At 33.5% G+C, this 27,967-nt stretch overlaps 3 protein-coding genes across 4 annotated transcripts; 2 read left to right on the top strand and 1 right to left on the bottom strand.

Moving 5' to 3' along the window:
• Positions 1 to 287: 287 nt before the first annotated feature.
• On the top strand, positions 288 to 3,652 carry LOC132287203 (annexin-like protein RJ4). Its single transcript, XM_059789741.1, has 6 exons — positions 288 to 360; positions 1,369 to 1,514; positions 2,137 to 2,349; positions 2,432 to 2,644; positions 3,130 to 3,219; positions 3,316 to 3,652. The coding sequence occupies exons 1-6, from the start codon at positions 288 to 290 to the stop codon at positions 3,517 to 3,519; spliced, it is 939 nt and encodes a 312-aa protein (XP_059645724.1). The 3' UTR covers positions 3,520 to 3,652.
• A 3,676-nt stretch (positions 3,653 to 7,328) lies between these two features.
• Positions 7,329 to 11,382, bottom strand: LOC132295122 (annexin D4). Its single transcript, XM_059793237.1, has 6 exons — positions 11,295 to 11,382; positions 10,667 to 10,839; positions 9,403 to 9,621; positions 8,401 to 8,625; positions 7,811 to 7,882; positions 7,329 to 7,673 (listed from the first exon to the last, which is right to left on the bottom strand). The coding sequence occupies exons 1-6, from the start codon at positions 11,341 to 11,343 to the stop codon at positions 7,464 to 7,466; spliced, it is 948 nt and encodes a 315-aa protein (XP_059649220.1). The 5' UTR covers positions 11,344 to 11,382; the 3' UTR covers positions 7,329 to 7,463.
• A 6,655-nt stretch (positions 11,383 to 18,037) lies between these two features.
• On the top strand, positions 18,038 to 27,075 carry LOC132295121 (annexin D3). Of its 2 annotated transcripts, XM_059793234.1 has the most exons (8): positions 18,038 to 18,278; positions 19,272 to 19,319; positions 19,474 to 22,138; positions 22,351 to 22,496; positions 24,336 to 24,563; positions 25,505 to 25,717; positions 25,822 to 25,905; positions 26,613 to 27,075. In XM_059793234.1, the coding sequence occupies exons 3-8, from the start codon at positions 21,910 to 21,912 to the stop codon at positions 26,814 to 26,816; spliced, it is 1,104 nt and encodes a 367-aa protein (XP_059649217.1). In that variant the 5' UTR covers positions 18,038 to 18,278; positions 19,272 to 19,319; positions 19,474 to 21,909; the 3' UTR covers positions 26,817 to 27,075. The 2 variants fall into 2 exon arrangements, with proteins under 2 accessions (XP_059649217.1, XP_059649219.1); XM_059793236.1 differs by lacking the exons at positions 18,038 to 18,278; positions 19,272 to 19,319 and having other exon boundaries at positions 19,417 to 22,138.
• The last annotated feature ends 892 nt before the right edge of the window (positions 27,076 to 27,967 follow it).

The following is a 27,967-nucleotide window of genomic DNA, read 5'->3' as shown; positions in this document are numbered from 1 at the left end:
GAAGAAAATGCCAAAACCAAACACATTAAATTACATTATCTAATGAGGTGTAAAAGTAAAGCTGGTGAAGATATGCTTATTTGTGTGTTCATTGTTTTGTATTATATTAACTAAAACCATAACTTCACAAGAAACAATGCCAATTGGCGTTACTTACAACATAAATGTTGTGACTTGCAATGACTTTTGGTGGTATAAGTAGGTGACCAAAGCATTGGAACGACAAAACTTCCTTCATATTGCTTATAAAAAAATTCTTGAGAGGAAGAGCTCAGGAGAGTCCGACAATGGCCACCCTCATTGCTCCTGATCATCCTTCTCCTGTTGCAGATGCAGAAGTTCTCAGAAAAGCTTGTCAAGGTTGCTTATTTATCTATCTATATATATATATATATATATAATATTATTGTTATTTTACAGTTCTGACTAAAAAAGGGTGGTTATTTTTTTTGTTTTTAAAAAAAAATTTAGATTGAACTTCTCTTGTAAATTTATGATAGATATGTGTGTGGGATGGTTTTGATTCTTGAATAATAAAGTGCATATACATGCCTTTGATATAATTTGTATAAGCTTATAGTACCATATGTGTGTTTCAGATTGTCTTGATTCATGAATAATCAAACGCACATGTTGATTTTATATCTTTCTGTATTCTGCAATGACTGCAAGTGTGACCGTAGTTTAAGATTGGGTTTTTTATAAATTTGATAGTTATATGTGTATATAAAATGGTCTTGATTCATGAATTGCAAAACGCCCAAGTTTGATTCAGTTATATACTTCAATCTTTGCACATTTGGCCTCTATATGGCCATAATTCTAATGGCATATATCATATATAAATGTTTTGTCCATTTTCTTCTCTTTTCCCTCCACTTTCTTGGTCACCAAACAGTTCTTAGATTTGATTTGTGGTTCATGTTTCAGATTATGTTGATTTCATGGTTCCTTTTGTTTTACTTATCTTTCATTTTCCATTTTTGTTTGGGTTTTGTGAAGAATAGATCAAGTTGAACAAGGATATGTTAATTGGAATTGGTGGAATTGAAGAAAATTTTGGTTCAATTTTATGTCACTTTGAACCAAAATTTTCTCCAATTCCCAAGGTGTGTTCGGCTGCATGAAATTGTAGCTTTGGAATTAGAATTCGTGAAATTTGAGAATATTTTAATTCAATTTTCTTAATTTTTTTTCTAAAATTCTACAAATTCCAATTATAAGGCCCCAATTTCATGCAACCGAACACACTCCCATTTCTAATTCAAGGACCCCAGTTCTTTGCAACCAAACATAGCATGTATTCAATGAGATTTTGGACTCACTATCCGGATCATAATTCCTTCTTTTCCAATGAAATTTTGCTAGGATGGGGAACTGATGAGAAGGCTATAATCTCAATCATGGGTCATAGAAATGCAGTTCAAAGGAAGTTAATCCGGGAAGCCTACGAGGAGCTTTATCAAGAAGATCTCCTCAAGCGCCTTGAATCAGAGCTCTCGGGTGATTTTGAGGTTACTATTTCTACCATTTTCCTTCCAAACTTCAAACTTTTTTTAACTTTCAAATTTCGTAAAATACAAAACCATTGATTTGGGCATTGCTTGATCTTAACTGCACATGATATGGAACAAGAAATCTAAAAGAAGCTCTTATAAAGAAACAAATTGTACAGTTGTGTGTGACTTTCATGCCCCTAATATTGAGTGTTAGTCGCCTAACTCGCGATCCTCAATAGATTGATGATGCAGGACCATCACTAGAGGATGGCATAGGTTTCACCATTCTTTAATTAAATTTGTTTGTTTCTTCCACTTTGTTTTTTCCATCCCATATATGTATATATATATATATATATATATATAATTTCATTGTTCAAGATAGCTTTGGACCACTATGTTCTCCTGTCTTGACATAACAGAGTGAATCTAGGGACCGACCTTAAAGATTTGATCATCTCAAGTTTTTACTCCCTTAATTGCATCTGGTGTGCTAAAAGTGGTGCACATAGAGGTTTTGATTCAAGACGTACTTATTATCTCTAAATGGTCCAAAGTACTCCAAATACAATTATTATTATTATTATATATGTATACATTTGTTACACTGAAACATGTGTACTATGTGTGAATATAGAAAGCAGTGTATCGTTGGATACTGGATCCAGTAGATCGAGATTCTGTCTTGGTGAATGTAGCAATAAAGCAATCTGATTATCTTGCGATCATTGAAATCTCATGCATCCGATCTCCTGAAGAGCTCCTAGCTGTGAAGCGCGCCTACCAGAGTCGTTACAAGCATTCCTTGGAAGAGGACTTGGCTGCTCATACCACCGGTGATCTGCGAAAGGCATGTAGTTGAACTGTATTATATATATCCATGTTTTTCGTATGGTTTCTGAAATCACTAAAGCTCATGTTTTCTGTTTCAGCTCTTGGTTGCCTTGATGAGCATATATAGGTACAATGGTGATGAGATAAACGCAAGATTGGCAAGTTCGGAGGCTGACATTCTTCACAAATTTATTGAAGAGAAGGCTTTTAATGACGAAGAAATCATTAGAATTGTGACTACAAGGAGCAAGGCACAGGTCATGGCAACTTTGAACCGCTACAAAGATGAGCATGGCACTTCCGTCACCAAGGTGAAGATAAAAGAGCCAAAATATTTAATACAATTTTCCTTAAAAGCTCTAGTTTGATATATATATATAGTCACTTCAAGTAATCGGCCTAAATATCATTTTACGGCCAATATTGCTAAGATGTGTTTACATCACTTGCTACTAAAATTTTGAACTTATTTCTTCATTCATGTAGTCAGTTGAACAAAAACATTTATATATATATATATATATATATATATATCAAACTAGAGCTTTTAAGGAAAATTGTATTAAATATATATATATATTCACTTCAAGTGAATTGCCCGATTTACAAGTTTTGATTAGTCATGCAAGTAAAAGATAAGGAAGTGTGGTCCTTTACTTTCTTATATTTGGTAAATATATATGACCAATGAAAGCTTGTAGGTCAAATAATTCACTTTGAGAGTTTGGCCCAAATATCACTACTCTATTTTTTATAATCCAAACCAGAGCTTAAGTATTTGATCTTCTTTGGTCAGAATTTGATGGACGATTCAGCTAGTCAGTACTTAGCAGCATTGCGCACAGCCATCCGATGCATCAATGACCCACAGAAGTACTATGAAAAGGTGTAAATCCGGATAATTATAATGCTTCTTCCAAGTTTCAGCACTAATACCTACCTTTATGGAATTGGAATCCTTATTTGATCTTGTTTGCTTTAGGTATTGCGCAATGCGATTAATAAGCCCGGGACTGACGAAGATGCACTGACTCGTGTGATCGTTACAACAGCTGAAAAAGATTTGAAGGAGATCAAGGAGCTTTATTACAAGAGAAACAGTGTGTCCCTCGATCATTCAGTCACGAAGGAAACATCGGGGGATTACAAGGCCTTCCTGCTTACTCTGCTAGGGAAGGAAGATTGATTCGGAACCTCGTCAGTGAGCATTTCATCTTTTAAATGGTTGTCTGTTTTTAGTTGTACTTTGGTTTTGGAAAAACTTATCTGTAGCTTGTCTTGAACTTTTGTGTGGTTATGACATTTTCAATTTATCGGCTTGTTTTTCGAATTCTTTTTGTGGATTGGATTGATTATTTACTAGCTGAAGCAGAAATATAATTAATATTGGTGAAGAGTGATGAAGGTTCAATGCATCTTAAATGCTACAGTTCTGTGCTATGAACATCAGTTACAGGAAGGTCTAGTTGATTTCATGAATTCAAATAAATTTCCAAAATATCTTATGTTATGTTTGGGAGCACTGAATCGGTGGCTTAGATTTGGGATTGAACTAAATTTCCTCTAATCCCAAATTTAAAGCACCGATTTGGTGCGTCCAAATGCAGCAGTGGTTGTTTTGCAATATTGTTTTTCATTTTCAGATGCGGGAGGTTGCACATTCCTATAGCTTTGCACTGTTAGGGCAATCTCTTCTCAATCCTTTTTGACTAATTCTATTGTTGCTTTTCTTTATTTCTTTGTTTTTCTTCTTCTTTGTGTGTGTGTTGACCATATAACATTACTATAATTAAGTCATTGCAACATATATTTGCAGCCATTTACTGCAAATTGGGTCAGCTATTTTCTTAGAAATGTTAAAAATCTCCATGGCTTATGATCCTACTCAGATTGAATTTGTAGTGAATTTAATGTTTGATACTCCACTAAAAATAGAACATGGTTTGGAAAGTCCACCTTTTTTTTATACAGGAGATTGAGTGAAAAACGACCAAAGAGTAATGATAGGAAGTCCCTCTAACATATCCAACAGTCCGATTAAATTTGTATGAGTAGAGGATGACGTCGTAATGACATCATCATATTTAATTTCGTGATAATGATGTTATCTCCCATTCACATATATTAGTGAAATATATTCCAAAGTTGACTTATTATTATTCAAGACCAAAATACTATTCCTCATCAAAGAAAAGTTTTTTTTCCACTCAAGTAGCCGAAACCAATAGTCTTCCAATTTTGAATTGAGCAGAGCATACAAACTTTTTAATGGTTTTTTTTTTTTTTTTCCAGATAATGATGGTGTCGAATCTTTTAGAACACCCTATAATCCACTACTGACGGGAGATTTGAACTTCCATAGCCAGGGTTGTTAACTTTTTAATGATAATAGTTTCAAGAATTTGAGGGTTAACAAACTGGCCATAAATTGGACTTACGAGATGTTAACAGAAGTAGAAATTTTAATTTATTAGTGTTCATTTCTATGGTAATAAAATACTCATACAAGCTCGAATTTAGAGTTGAGCTTTTCTTCGGTTTTAAACCTTTGACAGGCTTTAAAGCTAAGTTTTTATATTTTTAGAGATTGAAAAAAAAAATCAATTCAAAGGTATGAAATAATCTTACAAGGTCAGTAAATTTTAGCTTGTCAACATGTTTTCTCTCTTCTATAACAGAAATAAAAATCACTGATTCATTATCTTCCAATTCTGAGATTTTGTAAGCATCTGAAATTCTGAGATTTTGAGTCTTTTTTCCTTCTTGAGTTGTCTGAAAAATATTGCTAGCTTCGTTCTGCAATATTTGAAGAACAATATAATCTCTTTCCAATAGCAGCTCTAAAATTTGGGTCTCTAGATTTACCAGGTCAGCATTTTCAGGAGCTATTTCCAAAAGCCAGTTTTGGACTCTCCAATTTTTAGTTATGGTAGGTGTTCTCATGGTGCGTAAGCTCTCCAAAGGTATAATATTTTTAATTTTTAATTTTTTTTAACTTTTTCCTAATTTCTCATTTGATTTATTTATTTGTAGAGGTGAACTGAAAACAAAGGCATATTTAAAAATATATATTCATTATTTAAAATAATTTTCATTTTCTTAGGGAAGAACAAAAAATTTAAAAAATATATTTTTTGGGCCAATATAGCAACATTGAAAACTTAAAAAAAAAAAAAAAAAAAAAAAAAAAAAAAAATCTCACTTTTCTCCTCTCTTTTTTTCCCAAAAAAGCCTACAACGCACCGTTTGTGTTAGCCAAACAGTACTTTAATGGCTCTTTGGTTCAATTGTGTTGAGGGGATTAAAAAAAAAGGACAAAAAAACCCCAAAAAACTTGTTTCTGGAATTTTTTTCCCAGCCAACATGTCCTTAAACTTTTTCCGGGCTACAGTGGTTTTAGACCACAAAATTTTTAAAAAAAACAAGCGGGCCAACGCATGGAAAGCCCGCAATCGCCATGTGGGTGGCCATTTTTGGCGACCCATTCCCTGAGCCTAAAATTATGGCCCACAAGTGGCGAACCACAATGGAGTAATTGGGTCTTCAATTATTGGCCCAAATCCCCGAAATATAAGGCGCTCGAGAAGTTAAAGGAATTAACTTTTTTTTTTTTTTTTTGTTTTTTGGCGCCCTTTCCTATTCTTAATTTTTCTCTAGATCTCTGTTGTTTCAGTTGTTATTATTATTATCATTATCATTATTGAATTTAGGAAAAAAAAATCTAAAATTTTCTTACTTTTTTATTTTTATTAATTTTTTTCTCACTTGATATAATGTCTTACATGAGTTTCCTTAACAGAAAGTCCGACCTGACACTCAAATATCTGTTTAGTGCCCAAAAACTAAAGTTATTTAGGGCATCCAGTGTCATTCTACACTTTCAAAAAAGTTTAGCACCAAGTTAGCACACTTTTGGAGACTCCAACTTGTTGGTGGGCACTCATTTTTTTGATTCTCCACTTTATTATTTTTTTTAAAATTTATTTATTAAAAAAATATATATATATTTTAATTGTTTGTTTGTTTGGTTTTTTCAGACGGTTATATGCCTAACCACTATATTTCTAACAATTATAATTGTTTACTTCGATTATATGTTTTGAGGAATAAAAAATAATTATATTAAAAAAATAAAAATACATTACACAGCTTCCAACAAATAGAATAAAACAATATAATTCAAGAGAAAAAAAAAAAAATTAATACATTAATACTTTGCCACATATAAAAATATATATATTAGATATTACAATTAATCGTCCCTTTTATGCTTAATACGCTATAAATTCATTTTGTCAATCATAGATCCATGCTTTCATTACCGGTGTTGCAGATCATGCTTTCATTGCCGGTGTTGCAGATCATTTAAATTTTTTTCCATTATTTGTGCTTCCCAAAGAATCTGCTCGTAGATTATTGTGTGGAAACCACAAGTGGAGTATGGGGTGTAGATTATCATGTGAGAACCACAAGTGTGGAATTCCCGTGTGGAGTATGAAGTGGAGATTATTGTGTGGGAACCACAATTGTGGAATTCCCATACCAAACCATTTGCATCACCCAGTCAATATCCAAATATGGATGCAAATACAGATGCATTGGCATACTCTTAGAGAGTGCTGCATACCTATCCATATATGCTCAACACTTTCACTGTTCGGATTCGATGCGAGACATGAACCTCAAACAACTAGCCAAGATAAAATAAAACCATAACCATACTCCAGACTTTTCCGGACCAAAATTCAATTCCACCAGAAGTGAGTTCAAGAGGTACCAAGGATGTAAGCCTCTACAACTGGTTCAATAGAAGGTTCGAAGAACTTCAAGCAATTTTCATACTTTTGAAGCAAACCCTAGAAAATCTTAATACACTCGCCACACTCAACATAGATGACCTAATTTTTGTGTTCATATCAAGCTCTTTAGTCATTTCGATTTTGAAGATCAATCCACACTTCGCCACTCGAAATAAGCAACTCAAGAAGACTTAAATAAAATTACAACTCAAACGATTTTTAATACGTAATATTCCAAAACACAATTATATATTCCTAACATCAAATCACAAAAGAAACATTAAGAAAAACACATCCATCAACACCCAAATTTTGATAGTTTATTCTCCAACTAGCCCCCTCTAGCAACCAAGGCATGCAAAAAATCCTTGAAGTTCCCATTAGCTCTATCTTCAAGCATGTCCGATAGAGTATATCCATATCTGCTAAGGTGCTCTTCGTTGATCTCTTTCATATCCACATCTGCTCGGGTCACGATTACTCGAGTCAAAGCTTCTTTAGCATTCTCATCTGCACTTGCTTCCACTGATGCATCCAATACCTGAAGAAGATTTACAAAGAAAAAAACGTCATATCAATATGTGTGTGCGCGCACGTGTATATATAGAGATATAATTAGATATTTAGATGGAAAGAAAAGGAGAGGGAAGTCATTTTAGAAGCTCCAACTGGTCTCACCTTGCTAAAATATGTTTGAGGAATACATAGGCATTGCACTGTGTCCTTTAAGATCAAGTCAGCTTCAAGATCCTGTAAGAAAGGAAGGTCATTTCCAAGGAAGGACTTTACATTGCCTCTAGTGTAGCTACTAGCATTTGACTTAACTAAGCAATTTTTTTTTTTTGGGTAACGAAGAATAATCCATCCACTAGACTCTCAGATAGTTTGCAAACTCCGAATGCACGCAATCACCCAGAAAACCAAGTGTATCATTTAAACTCAAGTTGATGAACCAACAATCAGAGGGACACCCTCAAAGGCCTTACAATAGCAATGAAATTAATTTAAGTGATTGTAAATATGGGAACATAATAGGATTTCCAATCCAAAGGCATGTTATGTTTTGCAAACTCTGGATGAACGCAATCGCACAAAAACCCACGTGTGTTATTTAAACCCAGATTGTGAAACTAGCGACCAAAGGGATACCCCCAAAGGCAATGAAATTACTTTTAAGAGATCATAAATATGGGAACATAATAGGACTTTCAATTCAATTTTCAAAGCAATGTTATGTTATTGTGGACAACCCTTGTAGCATTTCATACCTCATCAATGTTTTTGCCACACATTTCCTTGTAGTGCCTGAAAATTGCCTTGAGATGGAGCTTGCTTCTTGTTGCTAGTATCCTCACTACCTCTTCGTCCTCGATTGGCTTCTTCTTATTAGCATTTTTAATGGCAGCACCAAGTGTCTTGGCCTCAGATTTTGCAGTCGCATCATTAACACGCTGTCCTTCGTATCGATATGAACTCACAAGTGCTACGAAAAGCTGTTCCGAAAAAGAAAAAAAGGGAAAAAAAAAAAAAAGGCTCATGACATGCCATTATATGCAAAACTATCACATTTCTATATTATATGCGAAACTGTCACATTTAAAAAAATTGTTTCATATTGGATGCAAATTGGTGGCATTCAATTTCTGAAAGGTATGTCAACTAAGGTTAAGCATGTGGTTGCCCAAGGATCATTGGCTTTTTGTTCCACTTTAGAGGGGTACAAGTTGGGCCTATCCGTTAGTGTGGCAGTCTTGTTTTGGCCCAGAATAAATGTCCAGACTCACTATAACGGTTTCGGTTTTTGGGCAAGGCAGGGCAAGTGTATGTTGATACTTGGTAGGAACACGTAAGGGCTGGTCTTAACGCTAAATTAAAATACGCAAAGATATTGAATGAGCTAGACATGCCACATCATTGGTATGGTCGACTAATAAAAATACAATATATCAGTTTGTCGGAGCAAGTTAGACGGACTACTTGGAACATGGTGTACACTTGCACATCTCCTTATCTAGGTCAATCTAAGCTATGAACCCTTCAACCCAAACTAGTCCAATCCAATCTCCAATAGGAGCCTAAAATGAGTTAAAATCTTTCGCCTCCTGTTGCAATTGAGCAGACAAATTACATTGAAATTCGGATTGGTCTCAGGTTATACTCAGAATCAAGTTTGAGTTAGATTTTAATTAATTGTTAGACATCCAAAATAATAACAATAAACATTGATTCAGTGTTTTCAAATGCAACAGTAGAAAAGTGGCACTACTCACCTTGCGCTCAGGGCCATTGATATGGTAGGCAACGTCTTCTTCCATGGAGTGGTCAAAGAGAGAGTGGTAGGCTCTTCTTGCTCCGAATAGCTCTTCGGACGATCTAGTACACGCCACCTCTATCAGCAATCGATACGACTCCGGTCCCTTTGTCAATGCCTCCTTTAACAAACGAGCATCTCTTTCCCAAGGATGCATGGTCCACAGCACCATAGCGTTCTGATCATTATAAAATGAAATGGTCACATAATTTAGATGAGTCATATATCATATGATCTTCAAATTTAACATATCATCCATTATTCTTTAACAATTACTTTCTCCGTCCCACAAAAATAAATGCCTAGTAGTTTTTAATGTTTTTTTATATAATAATAGAGAATGAACTTTCAAATATACCATTCTATGGTGAGTTTACATGCTTTTATAATTTCAAGGCAAGAGGGTAAATTAGGAATATTAAAAAATAGTACATTAAATTTTAAAATTGGGCAATTATTTTGGAACATCCAAAAAATAGAAAGGTGACATTTTTTGTGAAAGTTGCTTCACGAGGCACTAAGACCCAAGTCTTTTCCAACTAGGCCAACTCCTTGGGGTAGATGCGCGTTTGTGTGTATGTGGGTTAATTGCATATAAACCCTAAACTTCAAAAAATTACATAATACCCCATGTATTATAAAAATTGCACATTCCCCTGAACATAGGGTTAATTGTACAGAACTCCCTGATCTATAAAAAAAATTACACACCATCCCTCAAATAGAATTGATCCCCTTTTGCTGTTAAAAATTTGCAAACAATGCCAATAGTTTAACTATATTAGATAGCCACTAAATATGTCTTAAAATTTACTAAATTCCCACTAAGAATGATTGCACAAAACCCCGATGCTAAAAGTTTTGCAACCTCCCCAATGAGAAAATCGGGTCTGCTCTGGTACCACTTGTAATGAACCAGGTGTTAATTGTCATCCCATCCTAAAGCAGTTAGGTAGTGCTAACCCAAGACTCATCTCATTCGTGTAGGACAACTGAACATGAACCCTTGAGGATAAGAAATTTAGTATATTTAGAGAGGTAATATGCATTGGCCAATAGATGTGAAACAAATAGCAATAACAGATGAAACACCTAACAACCAGATTAAACATTACAAAATAAAAGAGAAAATATCAAGTGTCATTTTATGTGCATTCTCTGAAAATTAATACATACATACATACATTATATATACATATATATATATATCTACACACACCAACCTTGAAACGTAAGAATTCAATTTGGAGTTGTGCGATGTGTCCATCATTCCATCTCTCGAAAAGCCGATCATCCTCCGTGAAGAATTGGGGAGCCCCTTTCCTAAATGATTTCCTCTCTTCATGATGCCACTTCCCCAGTGTTGATATCAATGAAATCTCATCAACACCAAATCCTACAAAATAATATATATATATATATATCAATTTTTCATTTTCGCTACAACAAAACAAAGATCAATGTGGATTATCAATTTTTAATTTTTCTTAATTAATTCCAATATCATATCCATTAATTTATATACATATGTATATGTATATCACACGCGTATTTATAAATTGGAAATGATTATTTTGCATTTACAAAAATTAGATCACATGAACATTACCTAGTTATATATATATATATATATATATATATATATATGGTTGTTTAATTTAAAAAATAATTAAAATTTGGAAAAAGTAATAGATAAATTTAGAGATGGATGAGAGAGAACCTGAGAAAGCCTTTGCGACAGCTTCAAAGTCATGGGTATATATATATATATATATATACGGTTGTTTAATTTAAAAATAATTAAAATTTGGAAAAAGTAATAGATAAATTTAGAGATGGATGAGAGAGAACCTGAGAAAGCCTTTGTGACAGCTTCAAAGTCATGGGAGATGTCTCCCATTTTGTTGTTTTCTGATTGCAAAGAAAACTATGAGAGTGTGACAGACCTCTCTCAAATACTCTCTACTTATATAAGTTTTCAAGGGTATTTTTGTCATTTAAAAAATAAAGGTATTTTGGGTATTTCGCTAACTCTTACCTCAACACTTACAATATTAGGTACATTATAACGGCTTAAATTGAAATATGTTACATCTTTCAATGCTAATTCTGTTTTTGATAAACGCATTCATTTATAATTCAAATAACAAATAACAAAAATGTGAGCCTATTGTCACAGCCTAGAGTTTATGGGTAAGATCATAAAAAATCCTATAATATTTTAATAATCATATAAAGCTTTCGTAACAAAACTGGTAACTAAGTTGTAAAATGATAAAATTGATCTTACTATTTTAATTTTAATTTAATTTAAATTTAAAAGAGGTATATATATATATATATATATATATATATATACACACATACATATATATATATATACATATAGAGTAGTGATCTCTTACTTCCCACGGAGCAAGAAAAATCTTCCGCACTTTTTATAGTGACCATTAGATTTAATCTAATGGTCACATTCCAAACCCACTTATATGTTTTCCTTTTATTATAAAACTACTATCATTATTTCTACTTTTCAAATTTAATATTTATCAATACAATTAATTATAACAATAAAAGGTAAGTACTAAAAAAATAAAAATAATGATAGTATAAAAATAGCAGTATTAAAGAAAATACTAAGAAAAATAACTAATTTACAAAGAAAATATGAAATTTCATAAAATAATAGCATGTTTTGTCGCGAATCTCATCCTTACATCAATAAATTTTTGTTATTATAGTAGAACTAGAAAAAATATATTGTGCAACTTATTATGATGAGTAATTAGAATGTGTTTACAAGTAGCTAGAATTTGAGACGGGTTAGAGAAAAATAGATTGAATTTCTAGTTTTTAAATATCATGTATTTAGGGAGGTATACAATAATTTAAATTATAATCTATTAAATTTTTTATGGGTGAAGTTTATGCAAATCACATATTACATTAAGTTGATCAAGTGGATAAAAAATAGAGATTTTATTTTTAATTTTTTATTATTTTTTAGTCTATATTTCATTGTTTTATATGTCAATAGTATAATTTTTAATTTATTTTTCACACTCAAACAGACAATGTCAATTTTATTATTAGTGAGACGTGTGATTTAGAGAGGTGAAGAGATTTCTATTTTTATTTTTTTAGTACTTATTTTTTATTGTTATAGTTAATTGTATTGGTAAATATTAAATTTGAAAACTAGAAATAGTGATAGTAGTTTTGTATTACAAGGAAAGCATATAGGTGGGTTTAGAATGTGACCATTAGATTTAATCTAATGGTCAATCTAAAAAGTGCAGAAGAATTTTCTCTCTCTCTCTCTCTATATATATATAAGGGCATTTTGGTCATATGGAGAGTAAGCAAGCTAGGGTTTAATGGCAAATTAATGCAAGAGGGTTAACTTGATGACTTTTTGATAGGTCAAGTTTGATGAGGTTGACTTAATACAAGAACTTTATATGCATAAATTTCATAATAAATGGGGGTTTTATGTTTTTTTTACTGTAAGTCACATAATTTTTTTTTAAATTAGTGCGATCTCCGAGTACTCTCATTCTCATTTTCATTATGTGTGGCTTAAATTTTGTTGTTCCCTTATTCGTTCTTCCTCTTTGTGACTTAGATATTAATACTAATGTCATTTTACTTTAATTGTGGAGTGTATTTTTTAAAAAAATAATAATTTTTTTTTCCAATTCTATCTTTTCTACCGTCGGGGAAAGATGACAATATTTGAGAGTATTTTTTAGGCCAAAATTTATTAGGTCTTGCTGCCAAAATATATACATATAGATATATATATTATTACTGGTTTTAACAAATCTTATTATAAGCTCTACGACAACAATTTATAGTTGTTGCAGAATAAGAGAATTTTGTGCTTTGCTTTCTCAACATTGTATCACCGCCACCTAAGATAGCCATCACTTTTTCTTTTACATTTTCAAAAAATAAATTAATTATTATTCATTTTTATTTCTATAAAAAAATAAAAACAAAGGTCTTGGTTGGTATATAAATTTGAAAATAGTTCTCAACAACTCATCTTTTAGAGAACTATAAAATACAGTTTTCTGAAAATATATCATTTTTATAACTGAGTTTTCAGAAAACTGAATCAAATAGTACAATTTTCAGAGGTTGGCGGGTGTGCTGTGAGCGGGTGCGAGACACTGACGAGTTACGAGTGCACAATCCCACATCACCTGGGTAAAGGAAAGGTGAAATGCTTATATGTAGTGGGTCGTTACAAATGGTATTAAAGCCTGACCCAGCCGGAAGTGTCCCGACGAGGACGTCGGACCTCCAAGAGGGGTGGATTGTGATAATCCTATGGGGGAATGTGCCGTGAGAGGGTGCAAGATACTGATAGGTTACCACACTGACGAGTTACGGATATACAATCCCACATCGCTTGAAAAAAGGAAATGTGAAGTGCTTATACGTAGGTGTGTCACTCCAATTGGTATGAGGCAATTTGGGGTAAAGCCCCTCTGAAAATAATACTGAATTTTTGTATAATTTTCTAATTTTCAGTTTTCTGAAATTAAAAAATTATTTTCAAATTTACAAACCAAGTAGATCCATAGTTTCTCTATTTTTTATTTTTTATTTTTGTGAGTTTTTCTTTTCTTTTACCCTATTAAGATTGTTTTAGAGCTTTGCTAGTCTTTTTAAATTTAAAGAGAACTTGAATAAAATTTTATGTAGTTGAATTATCCCTAATTAAGAAAATGTGAGCCTAATGTTACGGGCCTAGAGTTTGCACACTCACTGCACTTAGGCGGACGTGAGGCTGAGCCCACTTGTGATGATAAGAGGAATAAAATTAAATAATGGATTGTGATATCTCATGTTTGATAAACGTGACACTTAAAATATGACAAGACTGAGATTATATCCATCCTACAGCTAAGCTTGATGTGGATGAGTTGGTTGAGAAATGAATAGCAATTATTCTAAGTCACGACATTTTTTGTGACTTTTTTTTTTTTTTTTTTTAAAATTGTTTTAGAGCTTTGCTAGTCGTTTTACATTTAAAGAGAACTTAAATAAAATTTTATGCAGTTGAATTGCCCCTAATTAAGATAATGTGAACCTATTATCACGGGCCTAGAGTTTGCACCGCGTAACCTCATTGCAATTAGGCAAACGTGACACTGAGCTCACTTTTTAGATAAATGATAAGAGAAACTAAAATTAAATAATGAATTGTGATATCTCATGTCCGATAAACGTGACACTTAAAATATGACAAGAACGAGATTGTATCCATTCTACAGCTAAGCTTGATGTGGATGAGTTGGTTGAGAAATGAATAGCAATTATTCTAAGTCACGACATTTTTTGTGATTTTTTTTTTTTTAAGATTGTTTTAGAGCTTTGCTAGTCGTTTTACATTTAAAGAGAACTTAAATAAAATTTTATGCAGTTGAATTGTCCCTAATTAAGATAATGTGAACCTATTATCACGGACCTAGAGTTTGCACTGCGTAATCTCATTGCAATTAGGCAAACGTGACACTGAGCTCACTTTTTAAATAAATGATAAGAGAAACTAAAATTAAATAATGAATTGTGATATCTCATGTCCGATAAACGTGACACTTAAAATATGACAAGAACGAAATTGTATCCATTCTACAGCTAAGCTTGATGTGGATGAGTTGGTTGAGAAATGAATAACAATAATTCAGACATTTTTTGGTCCACGGCCATGTGATATGGTCTGTGGTGCACTTTTTTATTAGTTTTTATATATTGATAGAAAATGTCTTCCCTTTTTCACATAAAGACGAGAGGTAGTTGATATTCGTTGCAACAACACCTTCAAGCACTTTTCGTTGTACCATTTTCAAGTATCATAATTACTCTTTTCTGGTTCATCCAAGTTTCTTCTTCTCGGTCTCGCGTTGTCTCTTTCTTCACTCCTCTCTCTTTCTCTAAAATATATTTTTTTGTAATTTTAAAAATAATTTTAAATTTTTAATTTAACATTAAACAGTAAAATTAAATTTGTCATTTCATAGCCTGATTAACGGGTCAAACACAAAATATTAAAGCAATTTGATCACTTTTTTAAAAGTGCAGGAATATTCTGAAAAGGTTGGGAGTTTAATGATCAAGTAAAAGGTTTTATGATTTTAATCCATAAAAAAATACTTTAACTTTTTAAATGGAAAACCTTCTTTTTTTTTTTTTTTTTTTTTTTTTCATATCAGGGAAGTATTCACATAATTTTGTATAAGATTGGGAGGAGTTCAAGTTCGAGTTCTAACTTTTTATTTTTTATTATTAATTTTTTTTCACCAAGGTTATAATATTAAATTAGAGCCCCTTTAAGCTAACAAGTTGAAGACTTGTGAAACACGAGGGACAAAAGTTAAAGGGTCCACCTCCAACCATGTCTCCTTTTCTTTATGAAAAAAATCCACAAGCAAATGGCCATTGCATGACATGAATTGTCTGCCTTGTGTTTTTTTGTCTTTTTGTCCTTTTATTTTATGCATTTGAGATGTGCAATGATTGCAAGAGTGTGAATGATCATTAATCATTATAGTTATCCTCATTTTCATTTTGCATTGCCATAAAATATTTATGAATAAAAAAATTTTAAAATTTAATAAAATTAATTAATTTATTAATTATGGACAACTTAATTTACACGTATCAATAACATAGACTTTTCCCAAATATAATATATATATATATATAAAATAACAAAAGGAACTTTTATTTCATTTTTGTGTACCAAAGATATTTCATTTTTTTTGTATTCCTCTTACATTCACTTTGCTAGGAATTCTCTATTTATTTATCTATTTAATTGGTGGTAGGTCCACGTAAGTAAGATTTCATTTCCTAAAATAAAGCACTTGAATCACGAGGATGAGAAAGTTATTCTCTTGATTGGTCCTACCAACCATTAAAATCTTATCATGTCCATCAATAATTTTTCATTATTAATGAGAGTCCAAATTATTATATTCACATCCAGCTCAGGTGTCTACCACACAATTGTGCATGATATTTGTATGTCTTTTTTTTAAGCTTTCAAGTGTGCTGGCAGATGAGCTGGCCGTCCCACTGCAATGATGACCTTCCCTATCCATGCATGCATGATGCATTGATTGTGGTCGGTGAACTTTAAGCTTCAATGGAGTTCTTCCTTATCCAATACTCTGTGTGTGTGTGTATTCATCACAAGAAACACACTTTTTTCTTTTCTTATTTTTTTGGAAGTCAAACCTCTCACTTCCGCTTTGAAGATAAAGAGTTTATATCACTGGATTAGATGTCCTTTGATAATAATGTATCATTTGAGAATTAAGAATTTGGCTATGACGTGCAATGCTTGATGAGTAATGATAAAAAATTTAATAGTCAACAAATTCAATTTTTATGCGAACATATGCTAATATTATTAGGAATATTAGTAGCATGATGATAACATTTGCTTTCATTCACCTAAATCAGTCTGTCTTCAAAATTCAATATTATCAATGCTCTAGTTAGAACTGAATGAAATTAACCCAACTTCTTATATCATTTAATTAATGGTGCGGCACATGTTTCATATACACACTTCATTTGATGGTGCAGCTCATATGTTTCCCCTCACCACTACTAATTACCCAGTATTTTTGTGCTTCCAACTGTAATATTTATTTTACTATGTTGTAATTTAAAAGCATGTATGTTGTTGGTTTTTGTGACTCGAATTCGGTTGGTATGTAGTATTTTGTAGAAAATGGATTAGTATGAGGTTTTAAACCAATTCAATTAGGGTGAAGTTTGCAGTTAAGGAAGATTGCCTTAATAGACCAGTACATTTGGGTGAAGAGTGAATATTCCGTTCTTAGAAGCCAGAAGACTTAAAAGAAAGAGGCTGGAGATTTGAGAAAAAAAGTTGTGGCATATTCGGTTGCTATTTTAGAGTTGTGATTGTGATGTTAACTCCTTGTAGATAAGTTGTGGAATTATTATCTAATAAGGAATTGAGTTTGAAAACTCAATAAATATTGATGGGTTTGGGTGAGAAAGAGAGGAAAGATGTAAAGAGAAAATTGTGAGTATTGTGAAGAAATAAGAGAGTATATGTATTTCTCGAGTGTCGAGATGTAGCCTCAAAAGAGATAATGAGTGAGAGTGGGTTTTGACATCTAATTGTATATTATATTCCTTGATTCAATATAGTAAAATCTCCATCTCTATGGACATAGCCCTAAAGTTGGGTGAACCATTTAAAATATTATGTTGTGTGTGGAGGTGTATGTGTATGATTGTTATCTTCATATATGTTTGTATGATAATGTGGTGATGATGATGTTTCCATTTTGTATGATGAAGGAGGAATTTAACTCTCGATAACAGCAAACCATTAAAGGAATTGGAGAGAGTTAATATCTTAACAATGTACTCAACCTATAGTCGTAACGGCGCACTCCATTATATGTGTGATGTTTGTGATTTTTTTTTTAACATATATATAATTGTGATGTAGAAAAAGAAAAAGGGAAATTTTATTTAAAAAGGTGGTGGGACCCACTACTAGCATATATGTGTGGCTTAGAGACTCCTTTGGTCTCATTCTTCCTCTCCCTCCCGAAGCTCACTCTCACCCCTCATTCTCCATTTTTTTTCTTTTTCTTTTTACAAGATTTCAATCCTAGATTTCTCCCTCAATTTTTGGAGTTTTTAAATGCCGTTTGCGGCAAATTAGAGATCACAGTGAGATCTTCGATTTAATCGGAGCAAAGGTGGTTTTGACCCTAAGAATTTTGAATTCCAGGGTTTTGATTCGGCAAATTGGGGTTTTTTGCAATTCTTGAGGTAGGGGTTTCTAATCCACAATTTTCTTTGACTTTTGTGAGTTTTCTTATAAAAGTTGTTAAGTTGTTTACTAAATTATGAGTATTGTTTGTGGTTATGAACATTCTATGTATAATGAGCATGACAAGGTGTATATTGTGTTGAAAATGATATAAATTACTTGTATTGGTTATTGATTTTGATTATATGCACTTGACTGCTTGAACGTCTAGTACTATGTTGTCAAAATTGTTAAATGAGAGTTTCTTAATTTAATTTTCCCAAAAATATGTAAATGAGATACAGATGAATTGTATGGAATTATGTACTAGCATGCTTATGTGAAATAGATTATACTTTGTATGCTTGGTATGCTAAAACAATGTTGAAGGGAAGCATGAATTACTTATTTTAGAGATTTAATTTGCAAAGCATGTGTGAACTTCTATGGTTGAATTCATGATTAGGAGCATGAAGCATTCATTCTTCCATTGGGAAAGGAAAAATGGGAAAAATGTTTTGAAAGCAAATAAAATGATTTTGGAAAAATGTTTTTGAAAAGTGTTGAGAAAATCCGGACGCTTAGGAAGCGCCTAGTGGTCCGTGGTATTAGTAAAATTTAGAGGGGGTTAGAGAGAGACTCTAGTGTGGTTGAGCTACCCAGATGACGCCATATGGTGGGGGAAGACTAGCCAACCCCTCCCTCGTGAGGCCTTGGAGGTGCCTTGGGTCGAATTACACTAACGGTTTGGAAGTTAAAATGGAAATGTTTCGGAAACGGGGAGCGACATGAGCATGGCATTGCACTTCATTGGCATACATGATGTATTTGTGACTTGGTTGACATTTGTGTTTATATTGGATGTTGTGGTTATGGTTTACATTCCCAATATATTATGATCCCGTTATCTTGTTTTCTATTCTATACGTGGATTCATGGGGTCATAAGAGGTGTGTATCTTAGACATTTCCTACTGAGCTTACGCTCACCCCTTTATTATTAACATTTTTCAGAACACGGAAAGGAAGTGGCGGACGACGCTCCTCCACTGGGTTCGATGGGTTAGTAGACCGTTTTTGACATACTTTGTAGCTATGATCTCATTTTATTACTATTATTTATTTATTTATTATTATTATTATTATTATTATTATTATTATCATCATCATCATCTTATAAACCCTGGGATGACACGTTTAGTATGTATTGACATAGGAAAGGACGGTAGTGCCCTTAGTTGACCTCGGGTTTAGGTAAGGACTCGGATAGCAATTTGGACCCTCGGGTTTGGGTCGTTACAATATGGTATGATATCTTCTGCTTTTAGTCTGAGCCAGCACAATTTTATTTTTAAGTTTTACTCCAAAATGTCTCATACCATTTGAAGTGTACCAATCCAACATATATAGTACTTCCCCTTTCCATAGCCAAGCAATGTGAGATCGTGCACCCATAGCCTTCTAGCATGGTATGTTGCCATTGTCAGTCCCTTGCTCATTCCAGCCCACAAGGTCACCGGCCATAATCTACCCCTCTAAGAGGCCCGACATCCCTATCGGCACACTTCCAGCTGAATCAGGCTCTAATATCATTTGTAATGATTCACTTCACCACATAATATGATATTGTTTGTTTTGGGCCTAACTTGCACGGTTTTGCTCTTGAATTTTACCCCAAAGGGCCTTGTACCATTTGGAGTGTACCAACCCTACATACAGGGGCGGATCTAGGAATTTTTAATGAGGTGGGTTAATATTTTTTTGGGTGGGCTAGTATTGTTTTGGGGGTCTAATACTAGTAATAATTTCTTTTCTTTTTTTTGGCCAGGGCTAAAATTACCTATAGTAAAAAAAAAAAAAAAAAAAAAAAACACAAAGAAAAAAAAGGGGAAGCAATTGAGCCCACTAAAGCATACACATAAATCCGCCCTTGCCTACATATATAACACTTCCCCTTTCCATACCTGAGTTATGTGATATTGTGTTCCCGTAACCTGCCAGGGTAGCTTGCACCTGCCCATAAGGTCACCTTAATCCATCCCCTAAGAGGCCCAATATCCCCGTCGGTTCATTCTGGATGGTTCAAACTCTGATACCATTCGTAACAACCCACTCCACCACATGATATGATATTATCCGTTTGGGTATGAGTCTGCACAATTTTTGTTCTTGAGTTTTACTACAAAAGGTCTCATACCATTTGGAGTATACTAATCTTATATATATAGCACTTCCTCTTTTCACATCTAGGCGATGCGAAATTATGCGCATGTAACTTGCCGGTGCCTCATTCGCACTAACCCACACACATTCGCCCACAAGACCGCCATAATAGTTGAGTTGGCATAGTGTAACGAGTGGGCGCTTGTCCATTTATCCAAAAGCTCAAACTATTGGATAGTGCTGCATACCCACCCATTTATATCCAATCACTTTCCCATCCGATTCTGATGTGGGAGAAATGACCCTTGTTACATTCTCCCCCACCTAAACTCGCAACGCCCTCGTTGCGATTCGGGCCACCCTGCCTACCCGGGGTGCTAACCCTAACGCCTTCGTGGCAAAGCGCTCGGTTTGACATCTGATCAAGGACTGGGTCTGGCTCTGATACCAACTGTAACGGGTGGGTGCTTGCCTATTTACCCAAAAGCTCGAACTATTGGGTAATGCTGTATACCCACCCATTTATACCCAATCACTTTTCCATCCGATCCGATATGAGACAAATGACCTTTGTTACACATAGCCACTTCTCTTTTAAAGTTGAGTTGGATTCAAATTGCATAGTAAACATTAGTGAGAGAAAGGTATGAGTATTTACCTAACCAAGAAAAAAATAAGTATGGATATAGTTATGAATATGGTTACCAATGCGAAAATTGGTTATGGACATGGATACGAACACGAGTACAAATATTACAACACCATACGAACACGACAATACAATAAATCTCATAATATGACGTGGACATGACAAAGATATGTCTAAATAATAATAAAAAATATTTATTAATATCAAAAATATTTATTGCTTATTTTGTCTGAATTATAAGGAATGTAACCACTAATTTACAAATTAATGTGGACTAATTTTTTCTTTTCTTTTATAAAAAGAGAGAGATACCCTACAACATTTCGGTTGGTAGAAATGAAATAAATGGAAGAGAGGTCAAAGTTTTAAGGAAGGATCGTTTTTCATTGACAGATATAAGAGGGAAAATGTAAACAAAACTAAAACGGATAAATGAGACATGCCTTCTTATTTATATGTGTGTATATATAATAAAAATTAAATGTTTATAGAGATGAATTCAATCAAACAAATATACTCCGTAACACATAATTGTGTAAATATGGTTGGCGTAACACCCATTTAATTGTTTTTTTTCAGTTGTCACTGTCAATAAATCAATTGATATTAATGTGACAGGTAACCAATAAGTTTGGAGTTAATCCCAATATTATTTAGCGTACAATTTTGATGTTCCTAAAATAAATTATAAAACTAAAGAGGGTCTCATTGATATTTTGCCAAAAACATGTTCATGAAAAAAAAAAAAAAAAAAAATAGTGATTATTAGAAGGGATTTGAGAATTGGAAGAGGGGTATAATGGTCTAATCAAATAGATCCAGTGTCACCCGTAATTATCTATGACTGAGGAGGGAAAATCGCAAGAAACAGAAAATGGGAATCAAAACAGAAACTCTTCACAGACCAATAAGCAATTGAGCTATTTTCTCAACCAAATTTTCTGTTTTTGTGTTTGTTTGGATTGTTTGGATCTTGTGGGAAGAAAGAAAGAAATGGGTACAATCAGAGTACCACAAACTGTTCCTTCACCTGAAGACGATTGTGACAGACTCAAGAAAGCTTTTCAAGGTCTGTTTCTCTCTCTAAAAATCCACAAGCACATACACACCCTCTTCTCCTCTAGAATTTTCTGTGTTTTCTGATTTCTAAATATGGGTATCATGAATTTTTGTGTAAATTTTCAAATTTTCTTGTTTATTTGGTACGTTTATATATATATATATATATATATATATAATATGTGTGTATATGTGTTTTGAAAGATGTGAATTGATGTTTAGCAAGGCTAGCGGATGAGAAGGGAATAATATGGGTTTTGGGGCGAAGAAATGCGGAGCAACGGAGGAAGATCAGAGACACATATCAGCAGCTTTACAATGAGTCTCTCATTCAATCTCTCCAAACTAAGGTCTATGGTGATTTCATGGTACATTTTCTTCCAAATCTTTTACACTCCCATATTTTCAGTTTTTCAATTTTTTATTAAAACATATTGATATCTTTGATAAGAAGGCCAGCTTTGGCACAAAGATAAGGTTGCTTCATTGTGATCGGGAAGTCATAGTTTGAAACTATCTTCTCCAATACATGGTCGGAGATCTCGCAATGGCGGGTTTTATTTTGACAAACAAGTAAATTATTTTATTTTATTTTTGTTGTTTGATGCATTATTTTGTTCTCTGTTGATCCCCTAATTTTGATGTACATAATTTTAATAAATTGGGTCCCATAGATGTGTGTTTTAACTGACAATACATATGCATGAACTCCAAGGTTCAAATCCCATTGTTTGTAAAAGAATGCATATACATACATACAAGATTGTGTGGGCCTGCATACATATTTGTGCATAAATTCTCTTTTTTTTTTTTTTTTTTTTTGAACATAAAAGCAATTGCATACTTTTATCCGCACATGGACTCAAATTCATCCCCTACTCTTTGAGGACAGAGAGGTTATACCATTGTGCTAGATGTCCTTTTGTCAATAAAATGTCGTGTTGCTCATAAGAGAAAAAAATAGATAAACAGCATACTACATATCATGTCGAAATCCACATTTGAAGAATCATATATATAGGAAAAACCAAGGCTGGCTCAAGCCGAAGGCAATCGAGACAATTGCCTCGGGCCACGCAATTAAAAAGACCCATTCAAATATAATTAGGTTCTAATGTAGGTTGTTAATTAAGATTTTCTAATTTTATTTTATTTTATTTTTCCTTTGGACCGATAAAATTTTTGAACTTAACGAATAAGACTCTTTCTGATTTCTGAATAGAAAGTTTTTTTTACTTTACTGTCATCTTTTTGTTGCCTTCCCCATTATGTTAAACTTCTTCTCATTTCTTAATACATTTTCTTCTTCTAGACTTCTTATTGAAATTTTTTTTACACACAACCTCTCATTCCTCAAATAATATAAAATTGTGAACTTTTTGCATTTGAATATGCTCTAAAATTATCACCCCCAAAAAAATAGAACTAAGAATGACTAATAATTTGCCAAGTCCAACTACATAATTTTAACCATTTTTTTTTTTTTTGTTTTTTTAAACATAGTCTAAACGAACGAAAAACTAAATATTCTAGTTTCAAATTTCTTTGTGAATTTCAACTAAAAGTGTAGTTGAATCTTAGTCGGAAACCTAAAGTTTCGCCTTAGGCCCCAACTCTTATTGACCCGCCCTTGGGCAAAACCTGCTTTAATTTTAGCATCCAAAGGCCTTGTTTCCTCCCCGCCTCCTCACCCTTACCTAAAAAAGAAATTCAATGAACAAACATTGCCCTTGGTTCTCCAATAAAATATGGTGAACACATGCGTGATATTATTTCTAAACTCGATTGTCAATAGAAAGACAATTTGTTGAAATGAACAATTAAATTCGGAGCATTAATTTTTTTTCCTAAACTAATTGTTCCATAATAAAATGCTGGAATGCAGTTAAAACACCAAGAAACTCTTATTTAGAAAAGTTCAAATTCCACTTTTTCACAATGGAATTGTTGAATTTGATTACAAAATATTGAAATTAAATATAAATTAATAAATTACGAACCAGATACATAAGAAATTTGATATATAATTATAGATCTGTGTGCTTAAATAATTTTGATTTGAAATACTTAGCTGATTGTTGTGGCTGAAGCTTGATAATAGGCCTACAAATGACTTCTGAACTTATGTGAAGGCTAGCAATTTTTGGATCTAATCTCGACCTTTACATTCATGTTATATAATCATTTAATTGTTCTATGAATAACAGAAAGCACTGGTTTTGTGGGCATATGATCCTCCTGAAAGGGATGCAAGGCTAGCAAATGAAGCTTTGAAGTCAAAAAAGAAGGACATCAAGCAACTACAAGTAATAGTTGAAATAGCATGCGCGTCATCTCCTCAGCATTTGATGCTAATGAGGCAGGCCTACTGTTCTCTTTTCGATTGCTCTATTGAAGAAGACATCATAGCAAATGTTTCCCCACCCCTTCGAAAGGTAAAATGAGTGAAGCACCCGTGTTGAACATTATTTTACATAAAAACACCATTTTGCCTTGAGAAACTAAAGAAAAATATTAACATAAATGAACAATTAGCCACGTCTCCTTACCCTTGATTTTGGTTATTTGATGAAACCAACGAGAGAAACATGCCCACACTCGATAAGTGTAAACTCGGCATACTTACCTGATTTCACGTAACATAGGCAGAGTATAAACACTAGGAAAGTTGTGCAATTTTCTGTGAGCAACTTGGCTTTAGATACTGCATATTTTATTAACAAGAAAGGTGTAATTTTATCTGTGCAAGTGGGAATTATTTAACTTGCAGTGAAGTTTCCTTCTTATCTACGGTATTGGGGTCTGTCCACTCAGGTTAGGTCCGGGCAGGTTTCAGATCAGTAAGTTCTAAAAGTTGCAAGACTCAGAAGGGTTTAGAACCTGTGGACAGGTGGTTTAAGCGTCAATTTTTTCCCCATGAAGTACTATTTGAAATTTGAAAAGTTCTGCAACAAATAAATATTTTTTTTGAAAAAGAATAATAATGTAGTTGGTCAGTTGCTTAATTTTCTTTAATTCTTAAAGAGAAAATCACTAATGTGAACTTGGATCTTAAGAAGATAGTTTTGGAATTTTAACCACCTTAAATTGGTTCATTTGACTCAGAAACTAAGTGCACAGACAGAGATTGAGAAAGATGAGGCAATGACCTTGTACTACTACTCTTAGATCCCCATCATGGTCACACTATTGGATTCTCAGTGTGTGAGATGTGTGAGGTTTGAGACACTTGAGCCAACTCGAGTGTAAACCTCATAAGCTTTCCAAAAGCATCTGCAAACCTATGATCATTTTTCGTCGCATTCACAACACGTTTGATTGGTTTGAACCGACACATTCTCATTCCAAATTGACTTATGATGTTGGTATTGTGTAGGCTCTACTGTGTCTAGTGAGTTCCTACAGATATGACGGAGAAGTTGTGGATTCAAATGTTGCAAGTCTTGAGGCAGCTACACTACATGAAGCTATTGAAAAGAAGCAATTAGATAATGACGATGTTGTGTGGATCCTTGCCACTAGGAATATTTTTCAGCTTAAAGCAACTTTCGCATTCTACAGGGGAAACTATGGAAAGCCCATCGACGAGGTTCAACTTTTACAGCCAAATAATTATTTAATAAGCGAACATTTTGTCCTTTTTTTTTTTTGTTTTTCCATTTTGACTGGTTTATTTGACGAATCTCTTGACAGGACATTAAGGGGAATGGACTTCTGGAATCTATATTCAGGATGGTGATATGGTGCTTAGAATCCCCAGAAAAACACTTCGCCGAGGTGATTGTGGAGAACCATCTAACTCTTTTAATTTCCTAAATATCATATTTTCTCTCACTTGATATATTGGAGGCAACATCTTAAAGAACTTTTTATTTTAACTTCCACACTGAGGTATGTATGGTTTGCATCTTAGAAGTACAATTTTTGTTGACAATGATCAACTAATCGCGATATAGAAAACTTGTTGACAAGAGTGTCAACAACCTTTAACTTTTAACATTCTAAGCAAATAATAGTGGATTTTCTTTATAGTGTTCAGCTAGTACTAGATGTAGGTGTTCATGCGTCTTGACACGCTAAGTTTTAGTCCATACCAATTCGTTCTTCCTTGAATAGCTTGAATTCGACACTCGGGATGTGTTTTGCAGAATCGGGTTGTTGAAATGCAACTGTTTGTCTGTATATATGTATATATGGTGGTTGCAGAACCAGCTGGCTTTTCTGAGTGTGTCTAAACTAGGTTTATTATGCTGGTTAAGTGAAATAATAGTTCAGACGGGACTACAGGCTGTTTTTTCTTCTTCGAAAAATGTTTCTGCTAGGCAGCTTTGTCGAAAATCACTTTTAGAACTCAATTAGGAAGTTTGGAATTGATATTATCTTCACTGCAGTGATTCAAAGGCGACTAACTGAACCGTTTTTTTGCTGAAAATATTAAAAGTATTTTCAATTTCATTTTTTTTTTGTTGCTTGAGCATCTCCAGGTTGTCAGAGCTTCAATTATTGGGATTGGGACCGATGAAAATGCACTGAGTAGAGCCATTGTAACTCGAGCTGAAATTGACATGGCGAAAATCAAAGAAGAGTATTACAACGTGAACAAGGAGACCCTCGCCAATGCAGTCACTGGCGACACGTCGGGAAGCTACAAAGACTTCCTACTGACCCTTGTTGGAGAGCAACTCTGATTATGTTCACCTACGCCAACTTATATAAATTATTTATATGATCGGTAAACTTCAAAAGCACAAGTGTGTTTCTTGCAGAATTTAAGGCTTGAAGCACCAGCAAGAACACCGGTGATCGTATATTGATTGTTTGTATATAATATTCTTTTTCAGCCTTTGCAGTGTTTAAGCACAAGAACAGGATTTCTTCCTGACCAACTATGTTATCAATCTATCTTGCAGAACTTATGCTTGTTGATTTGTTAGCATGTTCATTTCCTATAGAACTTTTGCAACTTGTGATGTTGATTGTTTATCACACAGTTATGGTTTTACTTTGGTTTTGTGTTAGCCAAACAGACCTCAAGCAATTTTTTTTTTCTTAGTTGGTACTCACACACACGTTTTTACTGAGGCTTGAACCCCTGACATCTCCTTCAAAAGTAAAGGCTTGATACCGCTAGGCACGTTTTTACTGAGGCTTGAACCCCTGACATCTCCTTCAAAAGTAAAGGCTTGATACCGCTAGGCCTGACCTATTGGTGACCTCTAGCATTTCTGATATGGTGCTGGAATAGAATTTTTTGTCCCCACTTTTATTGGTGAAATTGATTGTAGTATTTTAAGATCCCAACTCACATTATGACCAAAACTGTTGACATTCAAAAACACTTTCAAAATTGTAAATCCCAAGTTTTTGGGTCATTCTCAGTTGCAAGCAATGTTAATGCTCAATATAAATTTTGTAATAAGAGAAGCATTGTGAAGTTATGTAATAGATTGTGGGCTGTTTGTTTGTTTTGTTTTCTTTCATCTGCATGCCCTTTCTCACACAGTCCACATAAAATACAATGTGATCACCACAAAAGTTTCTGAATATAATGAACTGAAGGCAAAAACCAACCATTGCATCCCAGAGCTCCATTAACTAATAATCTAGCAAACTAAATTACTTACTGCTTGATAATGAAGCTCTCACTTGAGCTGCTTCAATTTACCCGAAGAAAAATGATACTCCAAAAATGGCAATTACCACAGCTCAAGTATAAAAAAGCATCAAAGGTGGAACATCGAAATTATTGTTGTAATTGTCAGCCTATAAAAACTTCTTTTATAGCAATTTGCTGTCAATTTGAAAGACCTTTGCATGCAAACTATAAACATCCTGTAAA

Source organism: Cornus florida, unplaced genomic scaffold (assembly GCF_030987335.1).
Source record: "Cornus florida cultivar Cherokee Brave unplaced genomic scaffold, ASM3098733v1 CherokeeBrave_3.0.0_Hap2_Chr02, whole genome shotgun sequence".
NCBI lineage: Eukaryota > Viridiplantae > Streptophyta > Magnoliopsida > Cornales > Cornaceae > Cornus > Cornus florida.
Note: the sequence above shows the minus strand (reverse complement) of the source record. Positions and strands in the feature narration are given on the sequence as shown.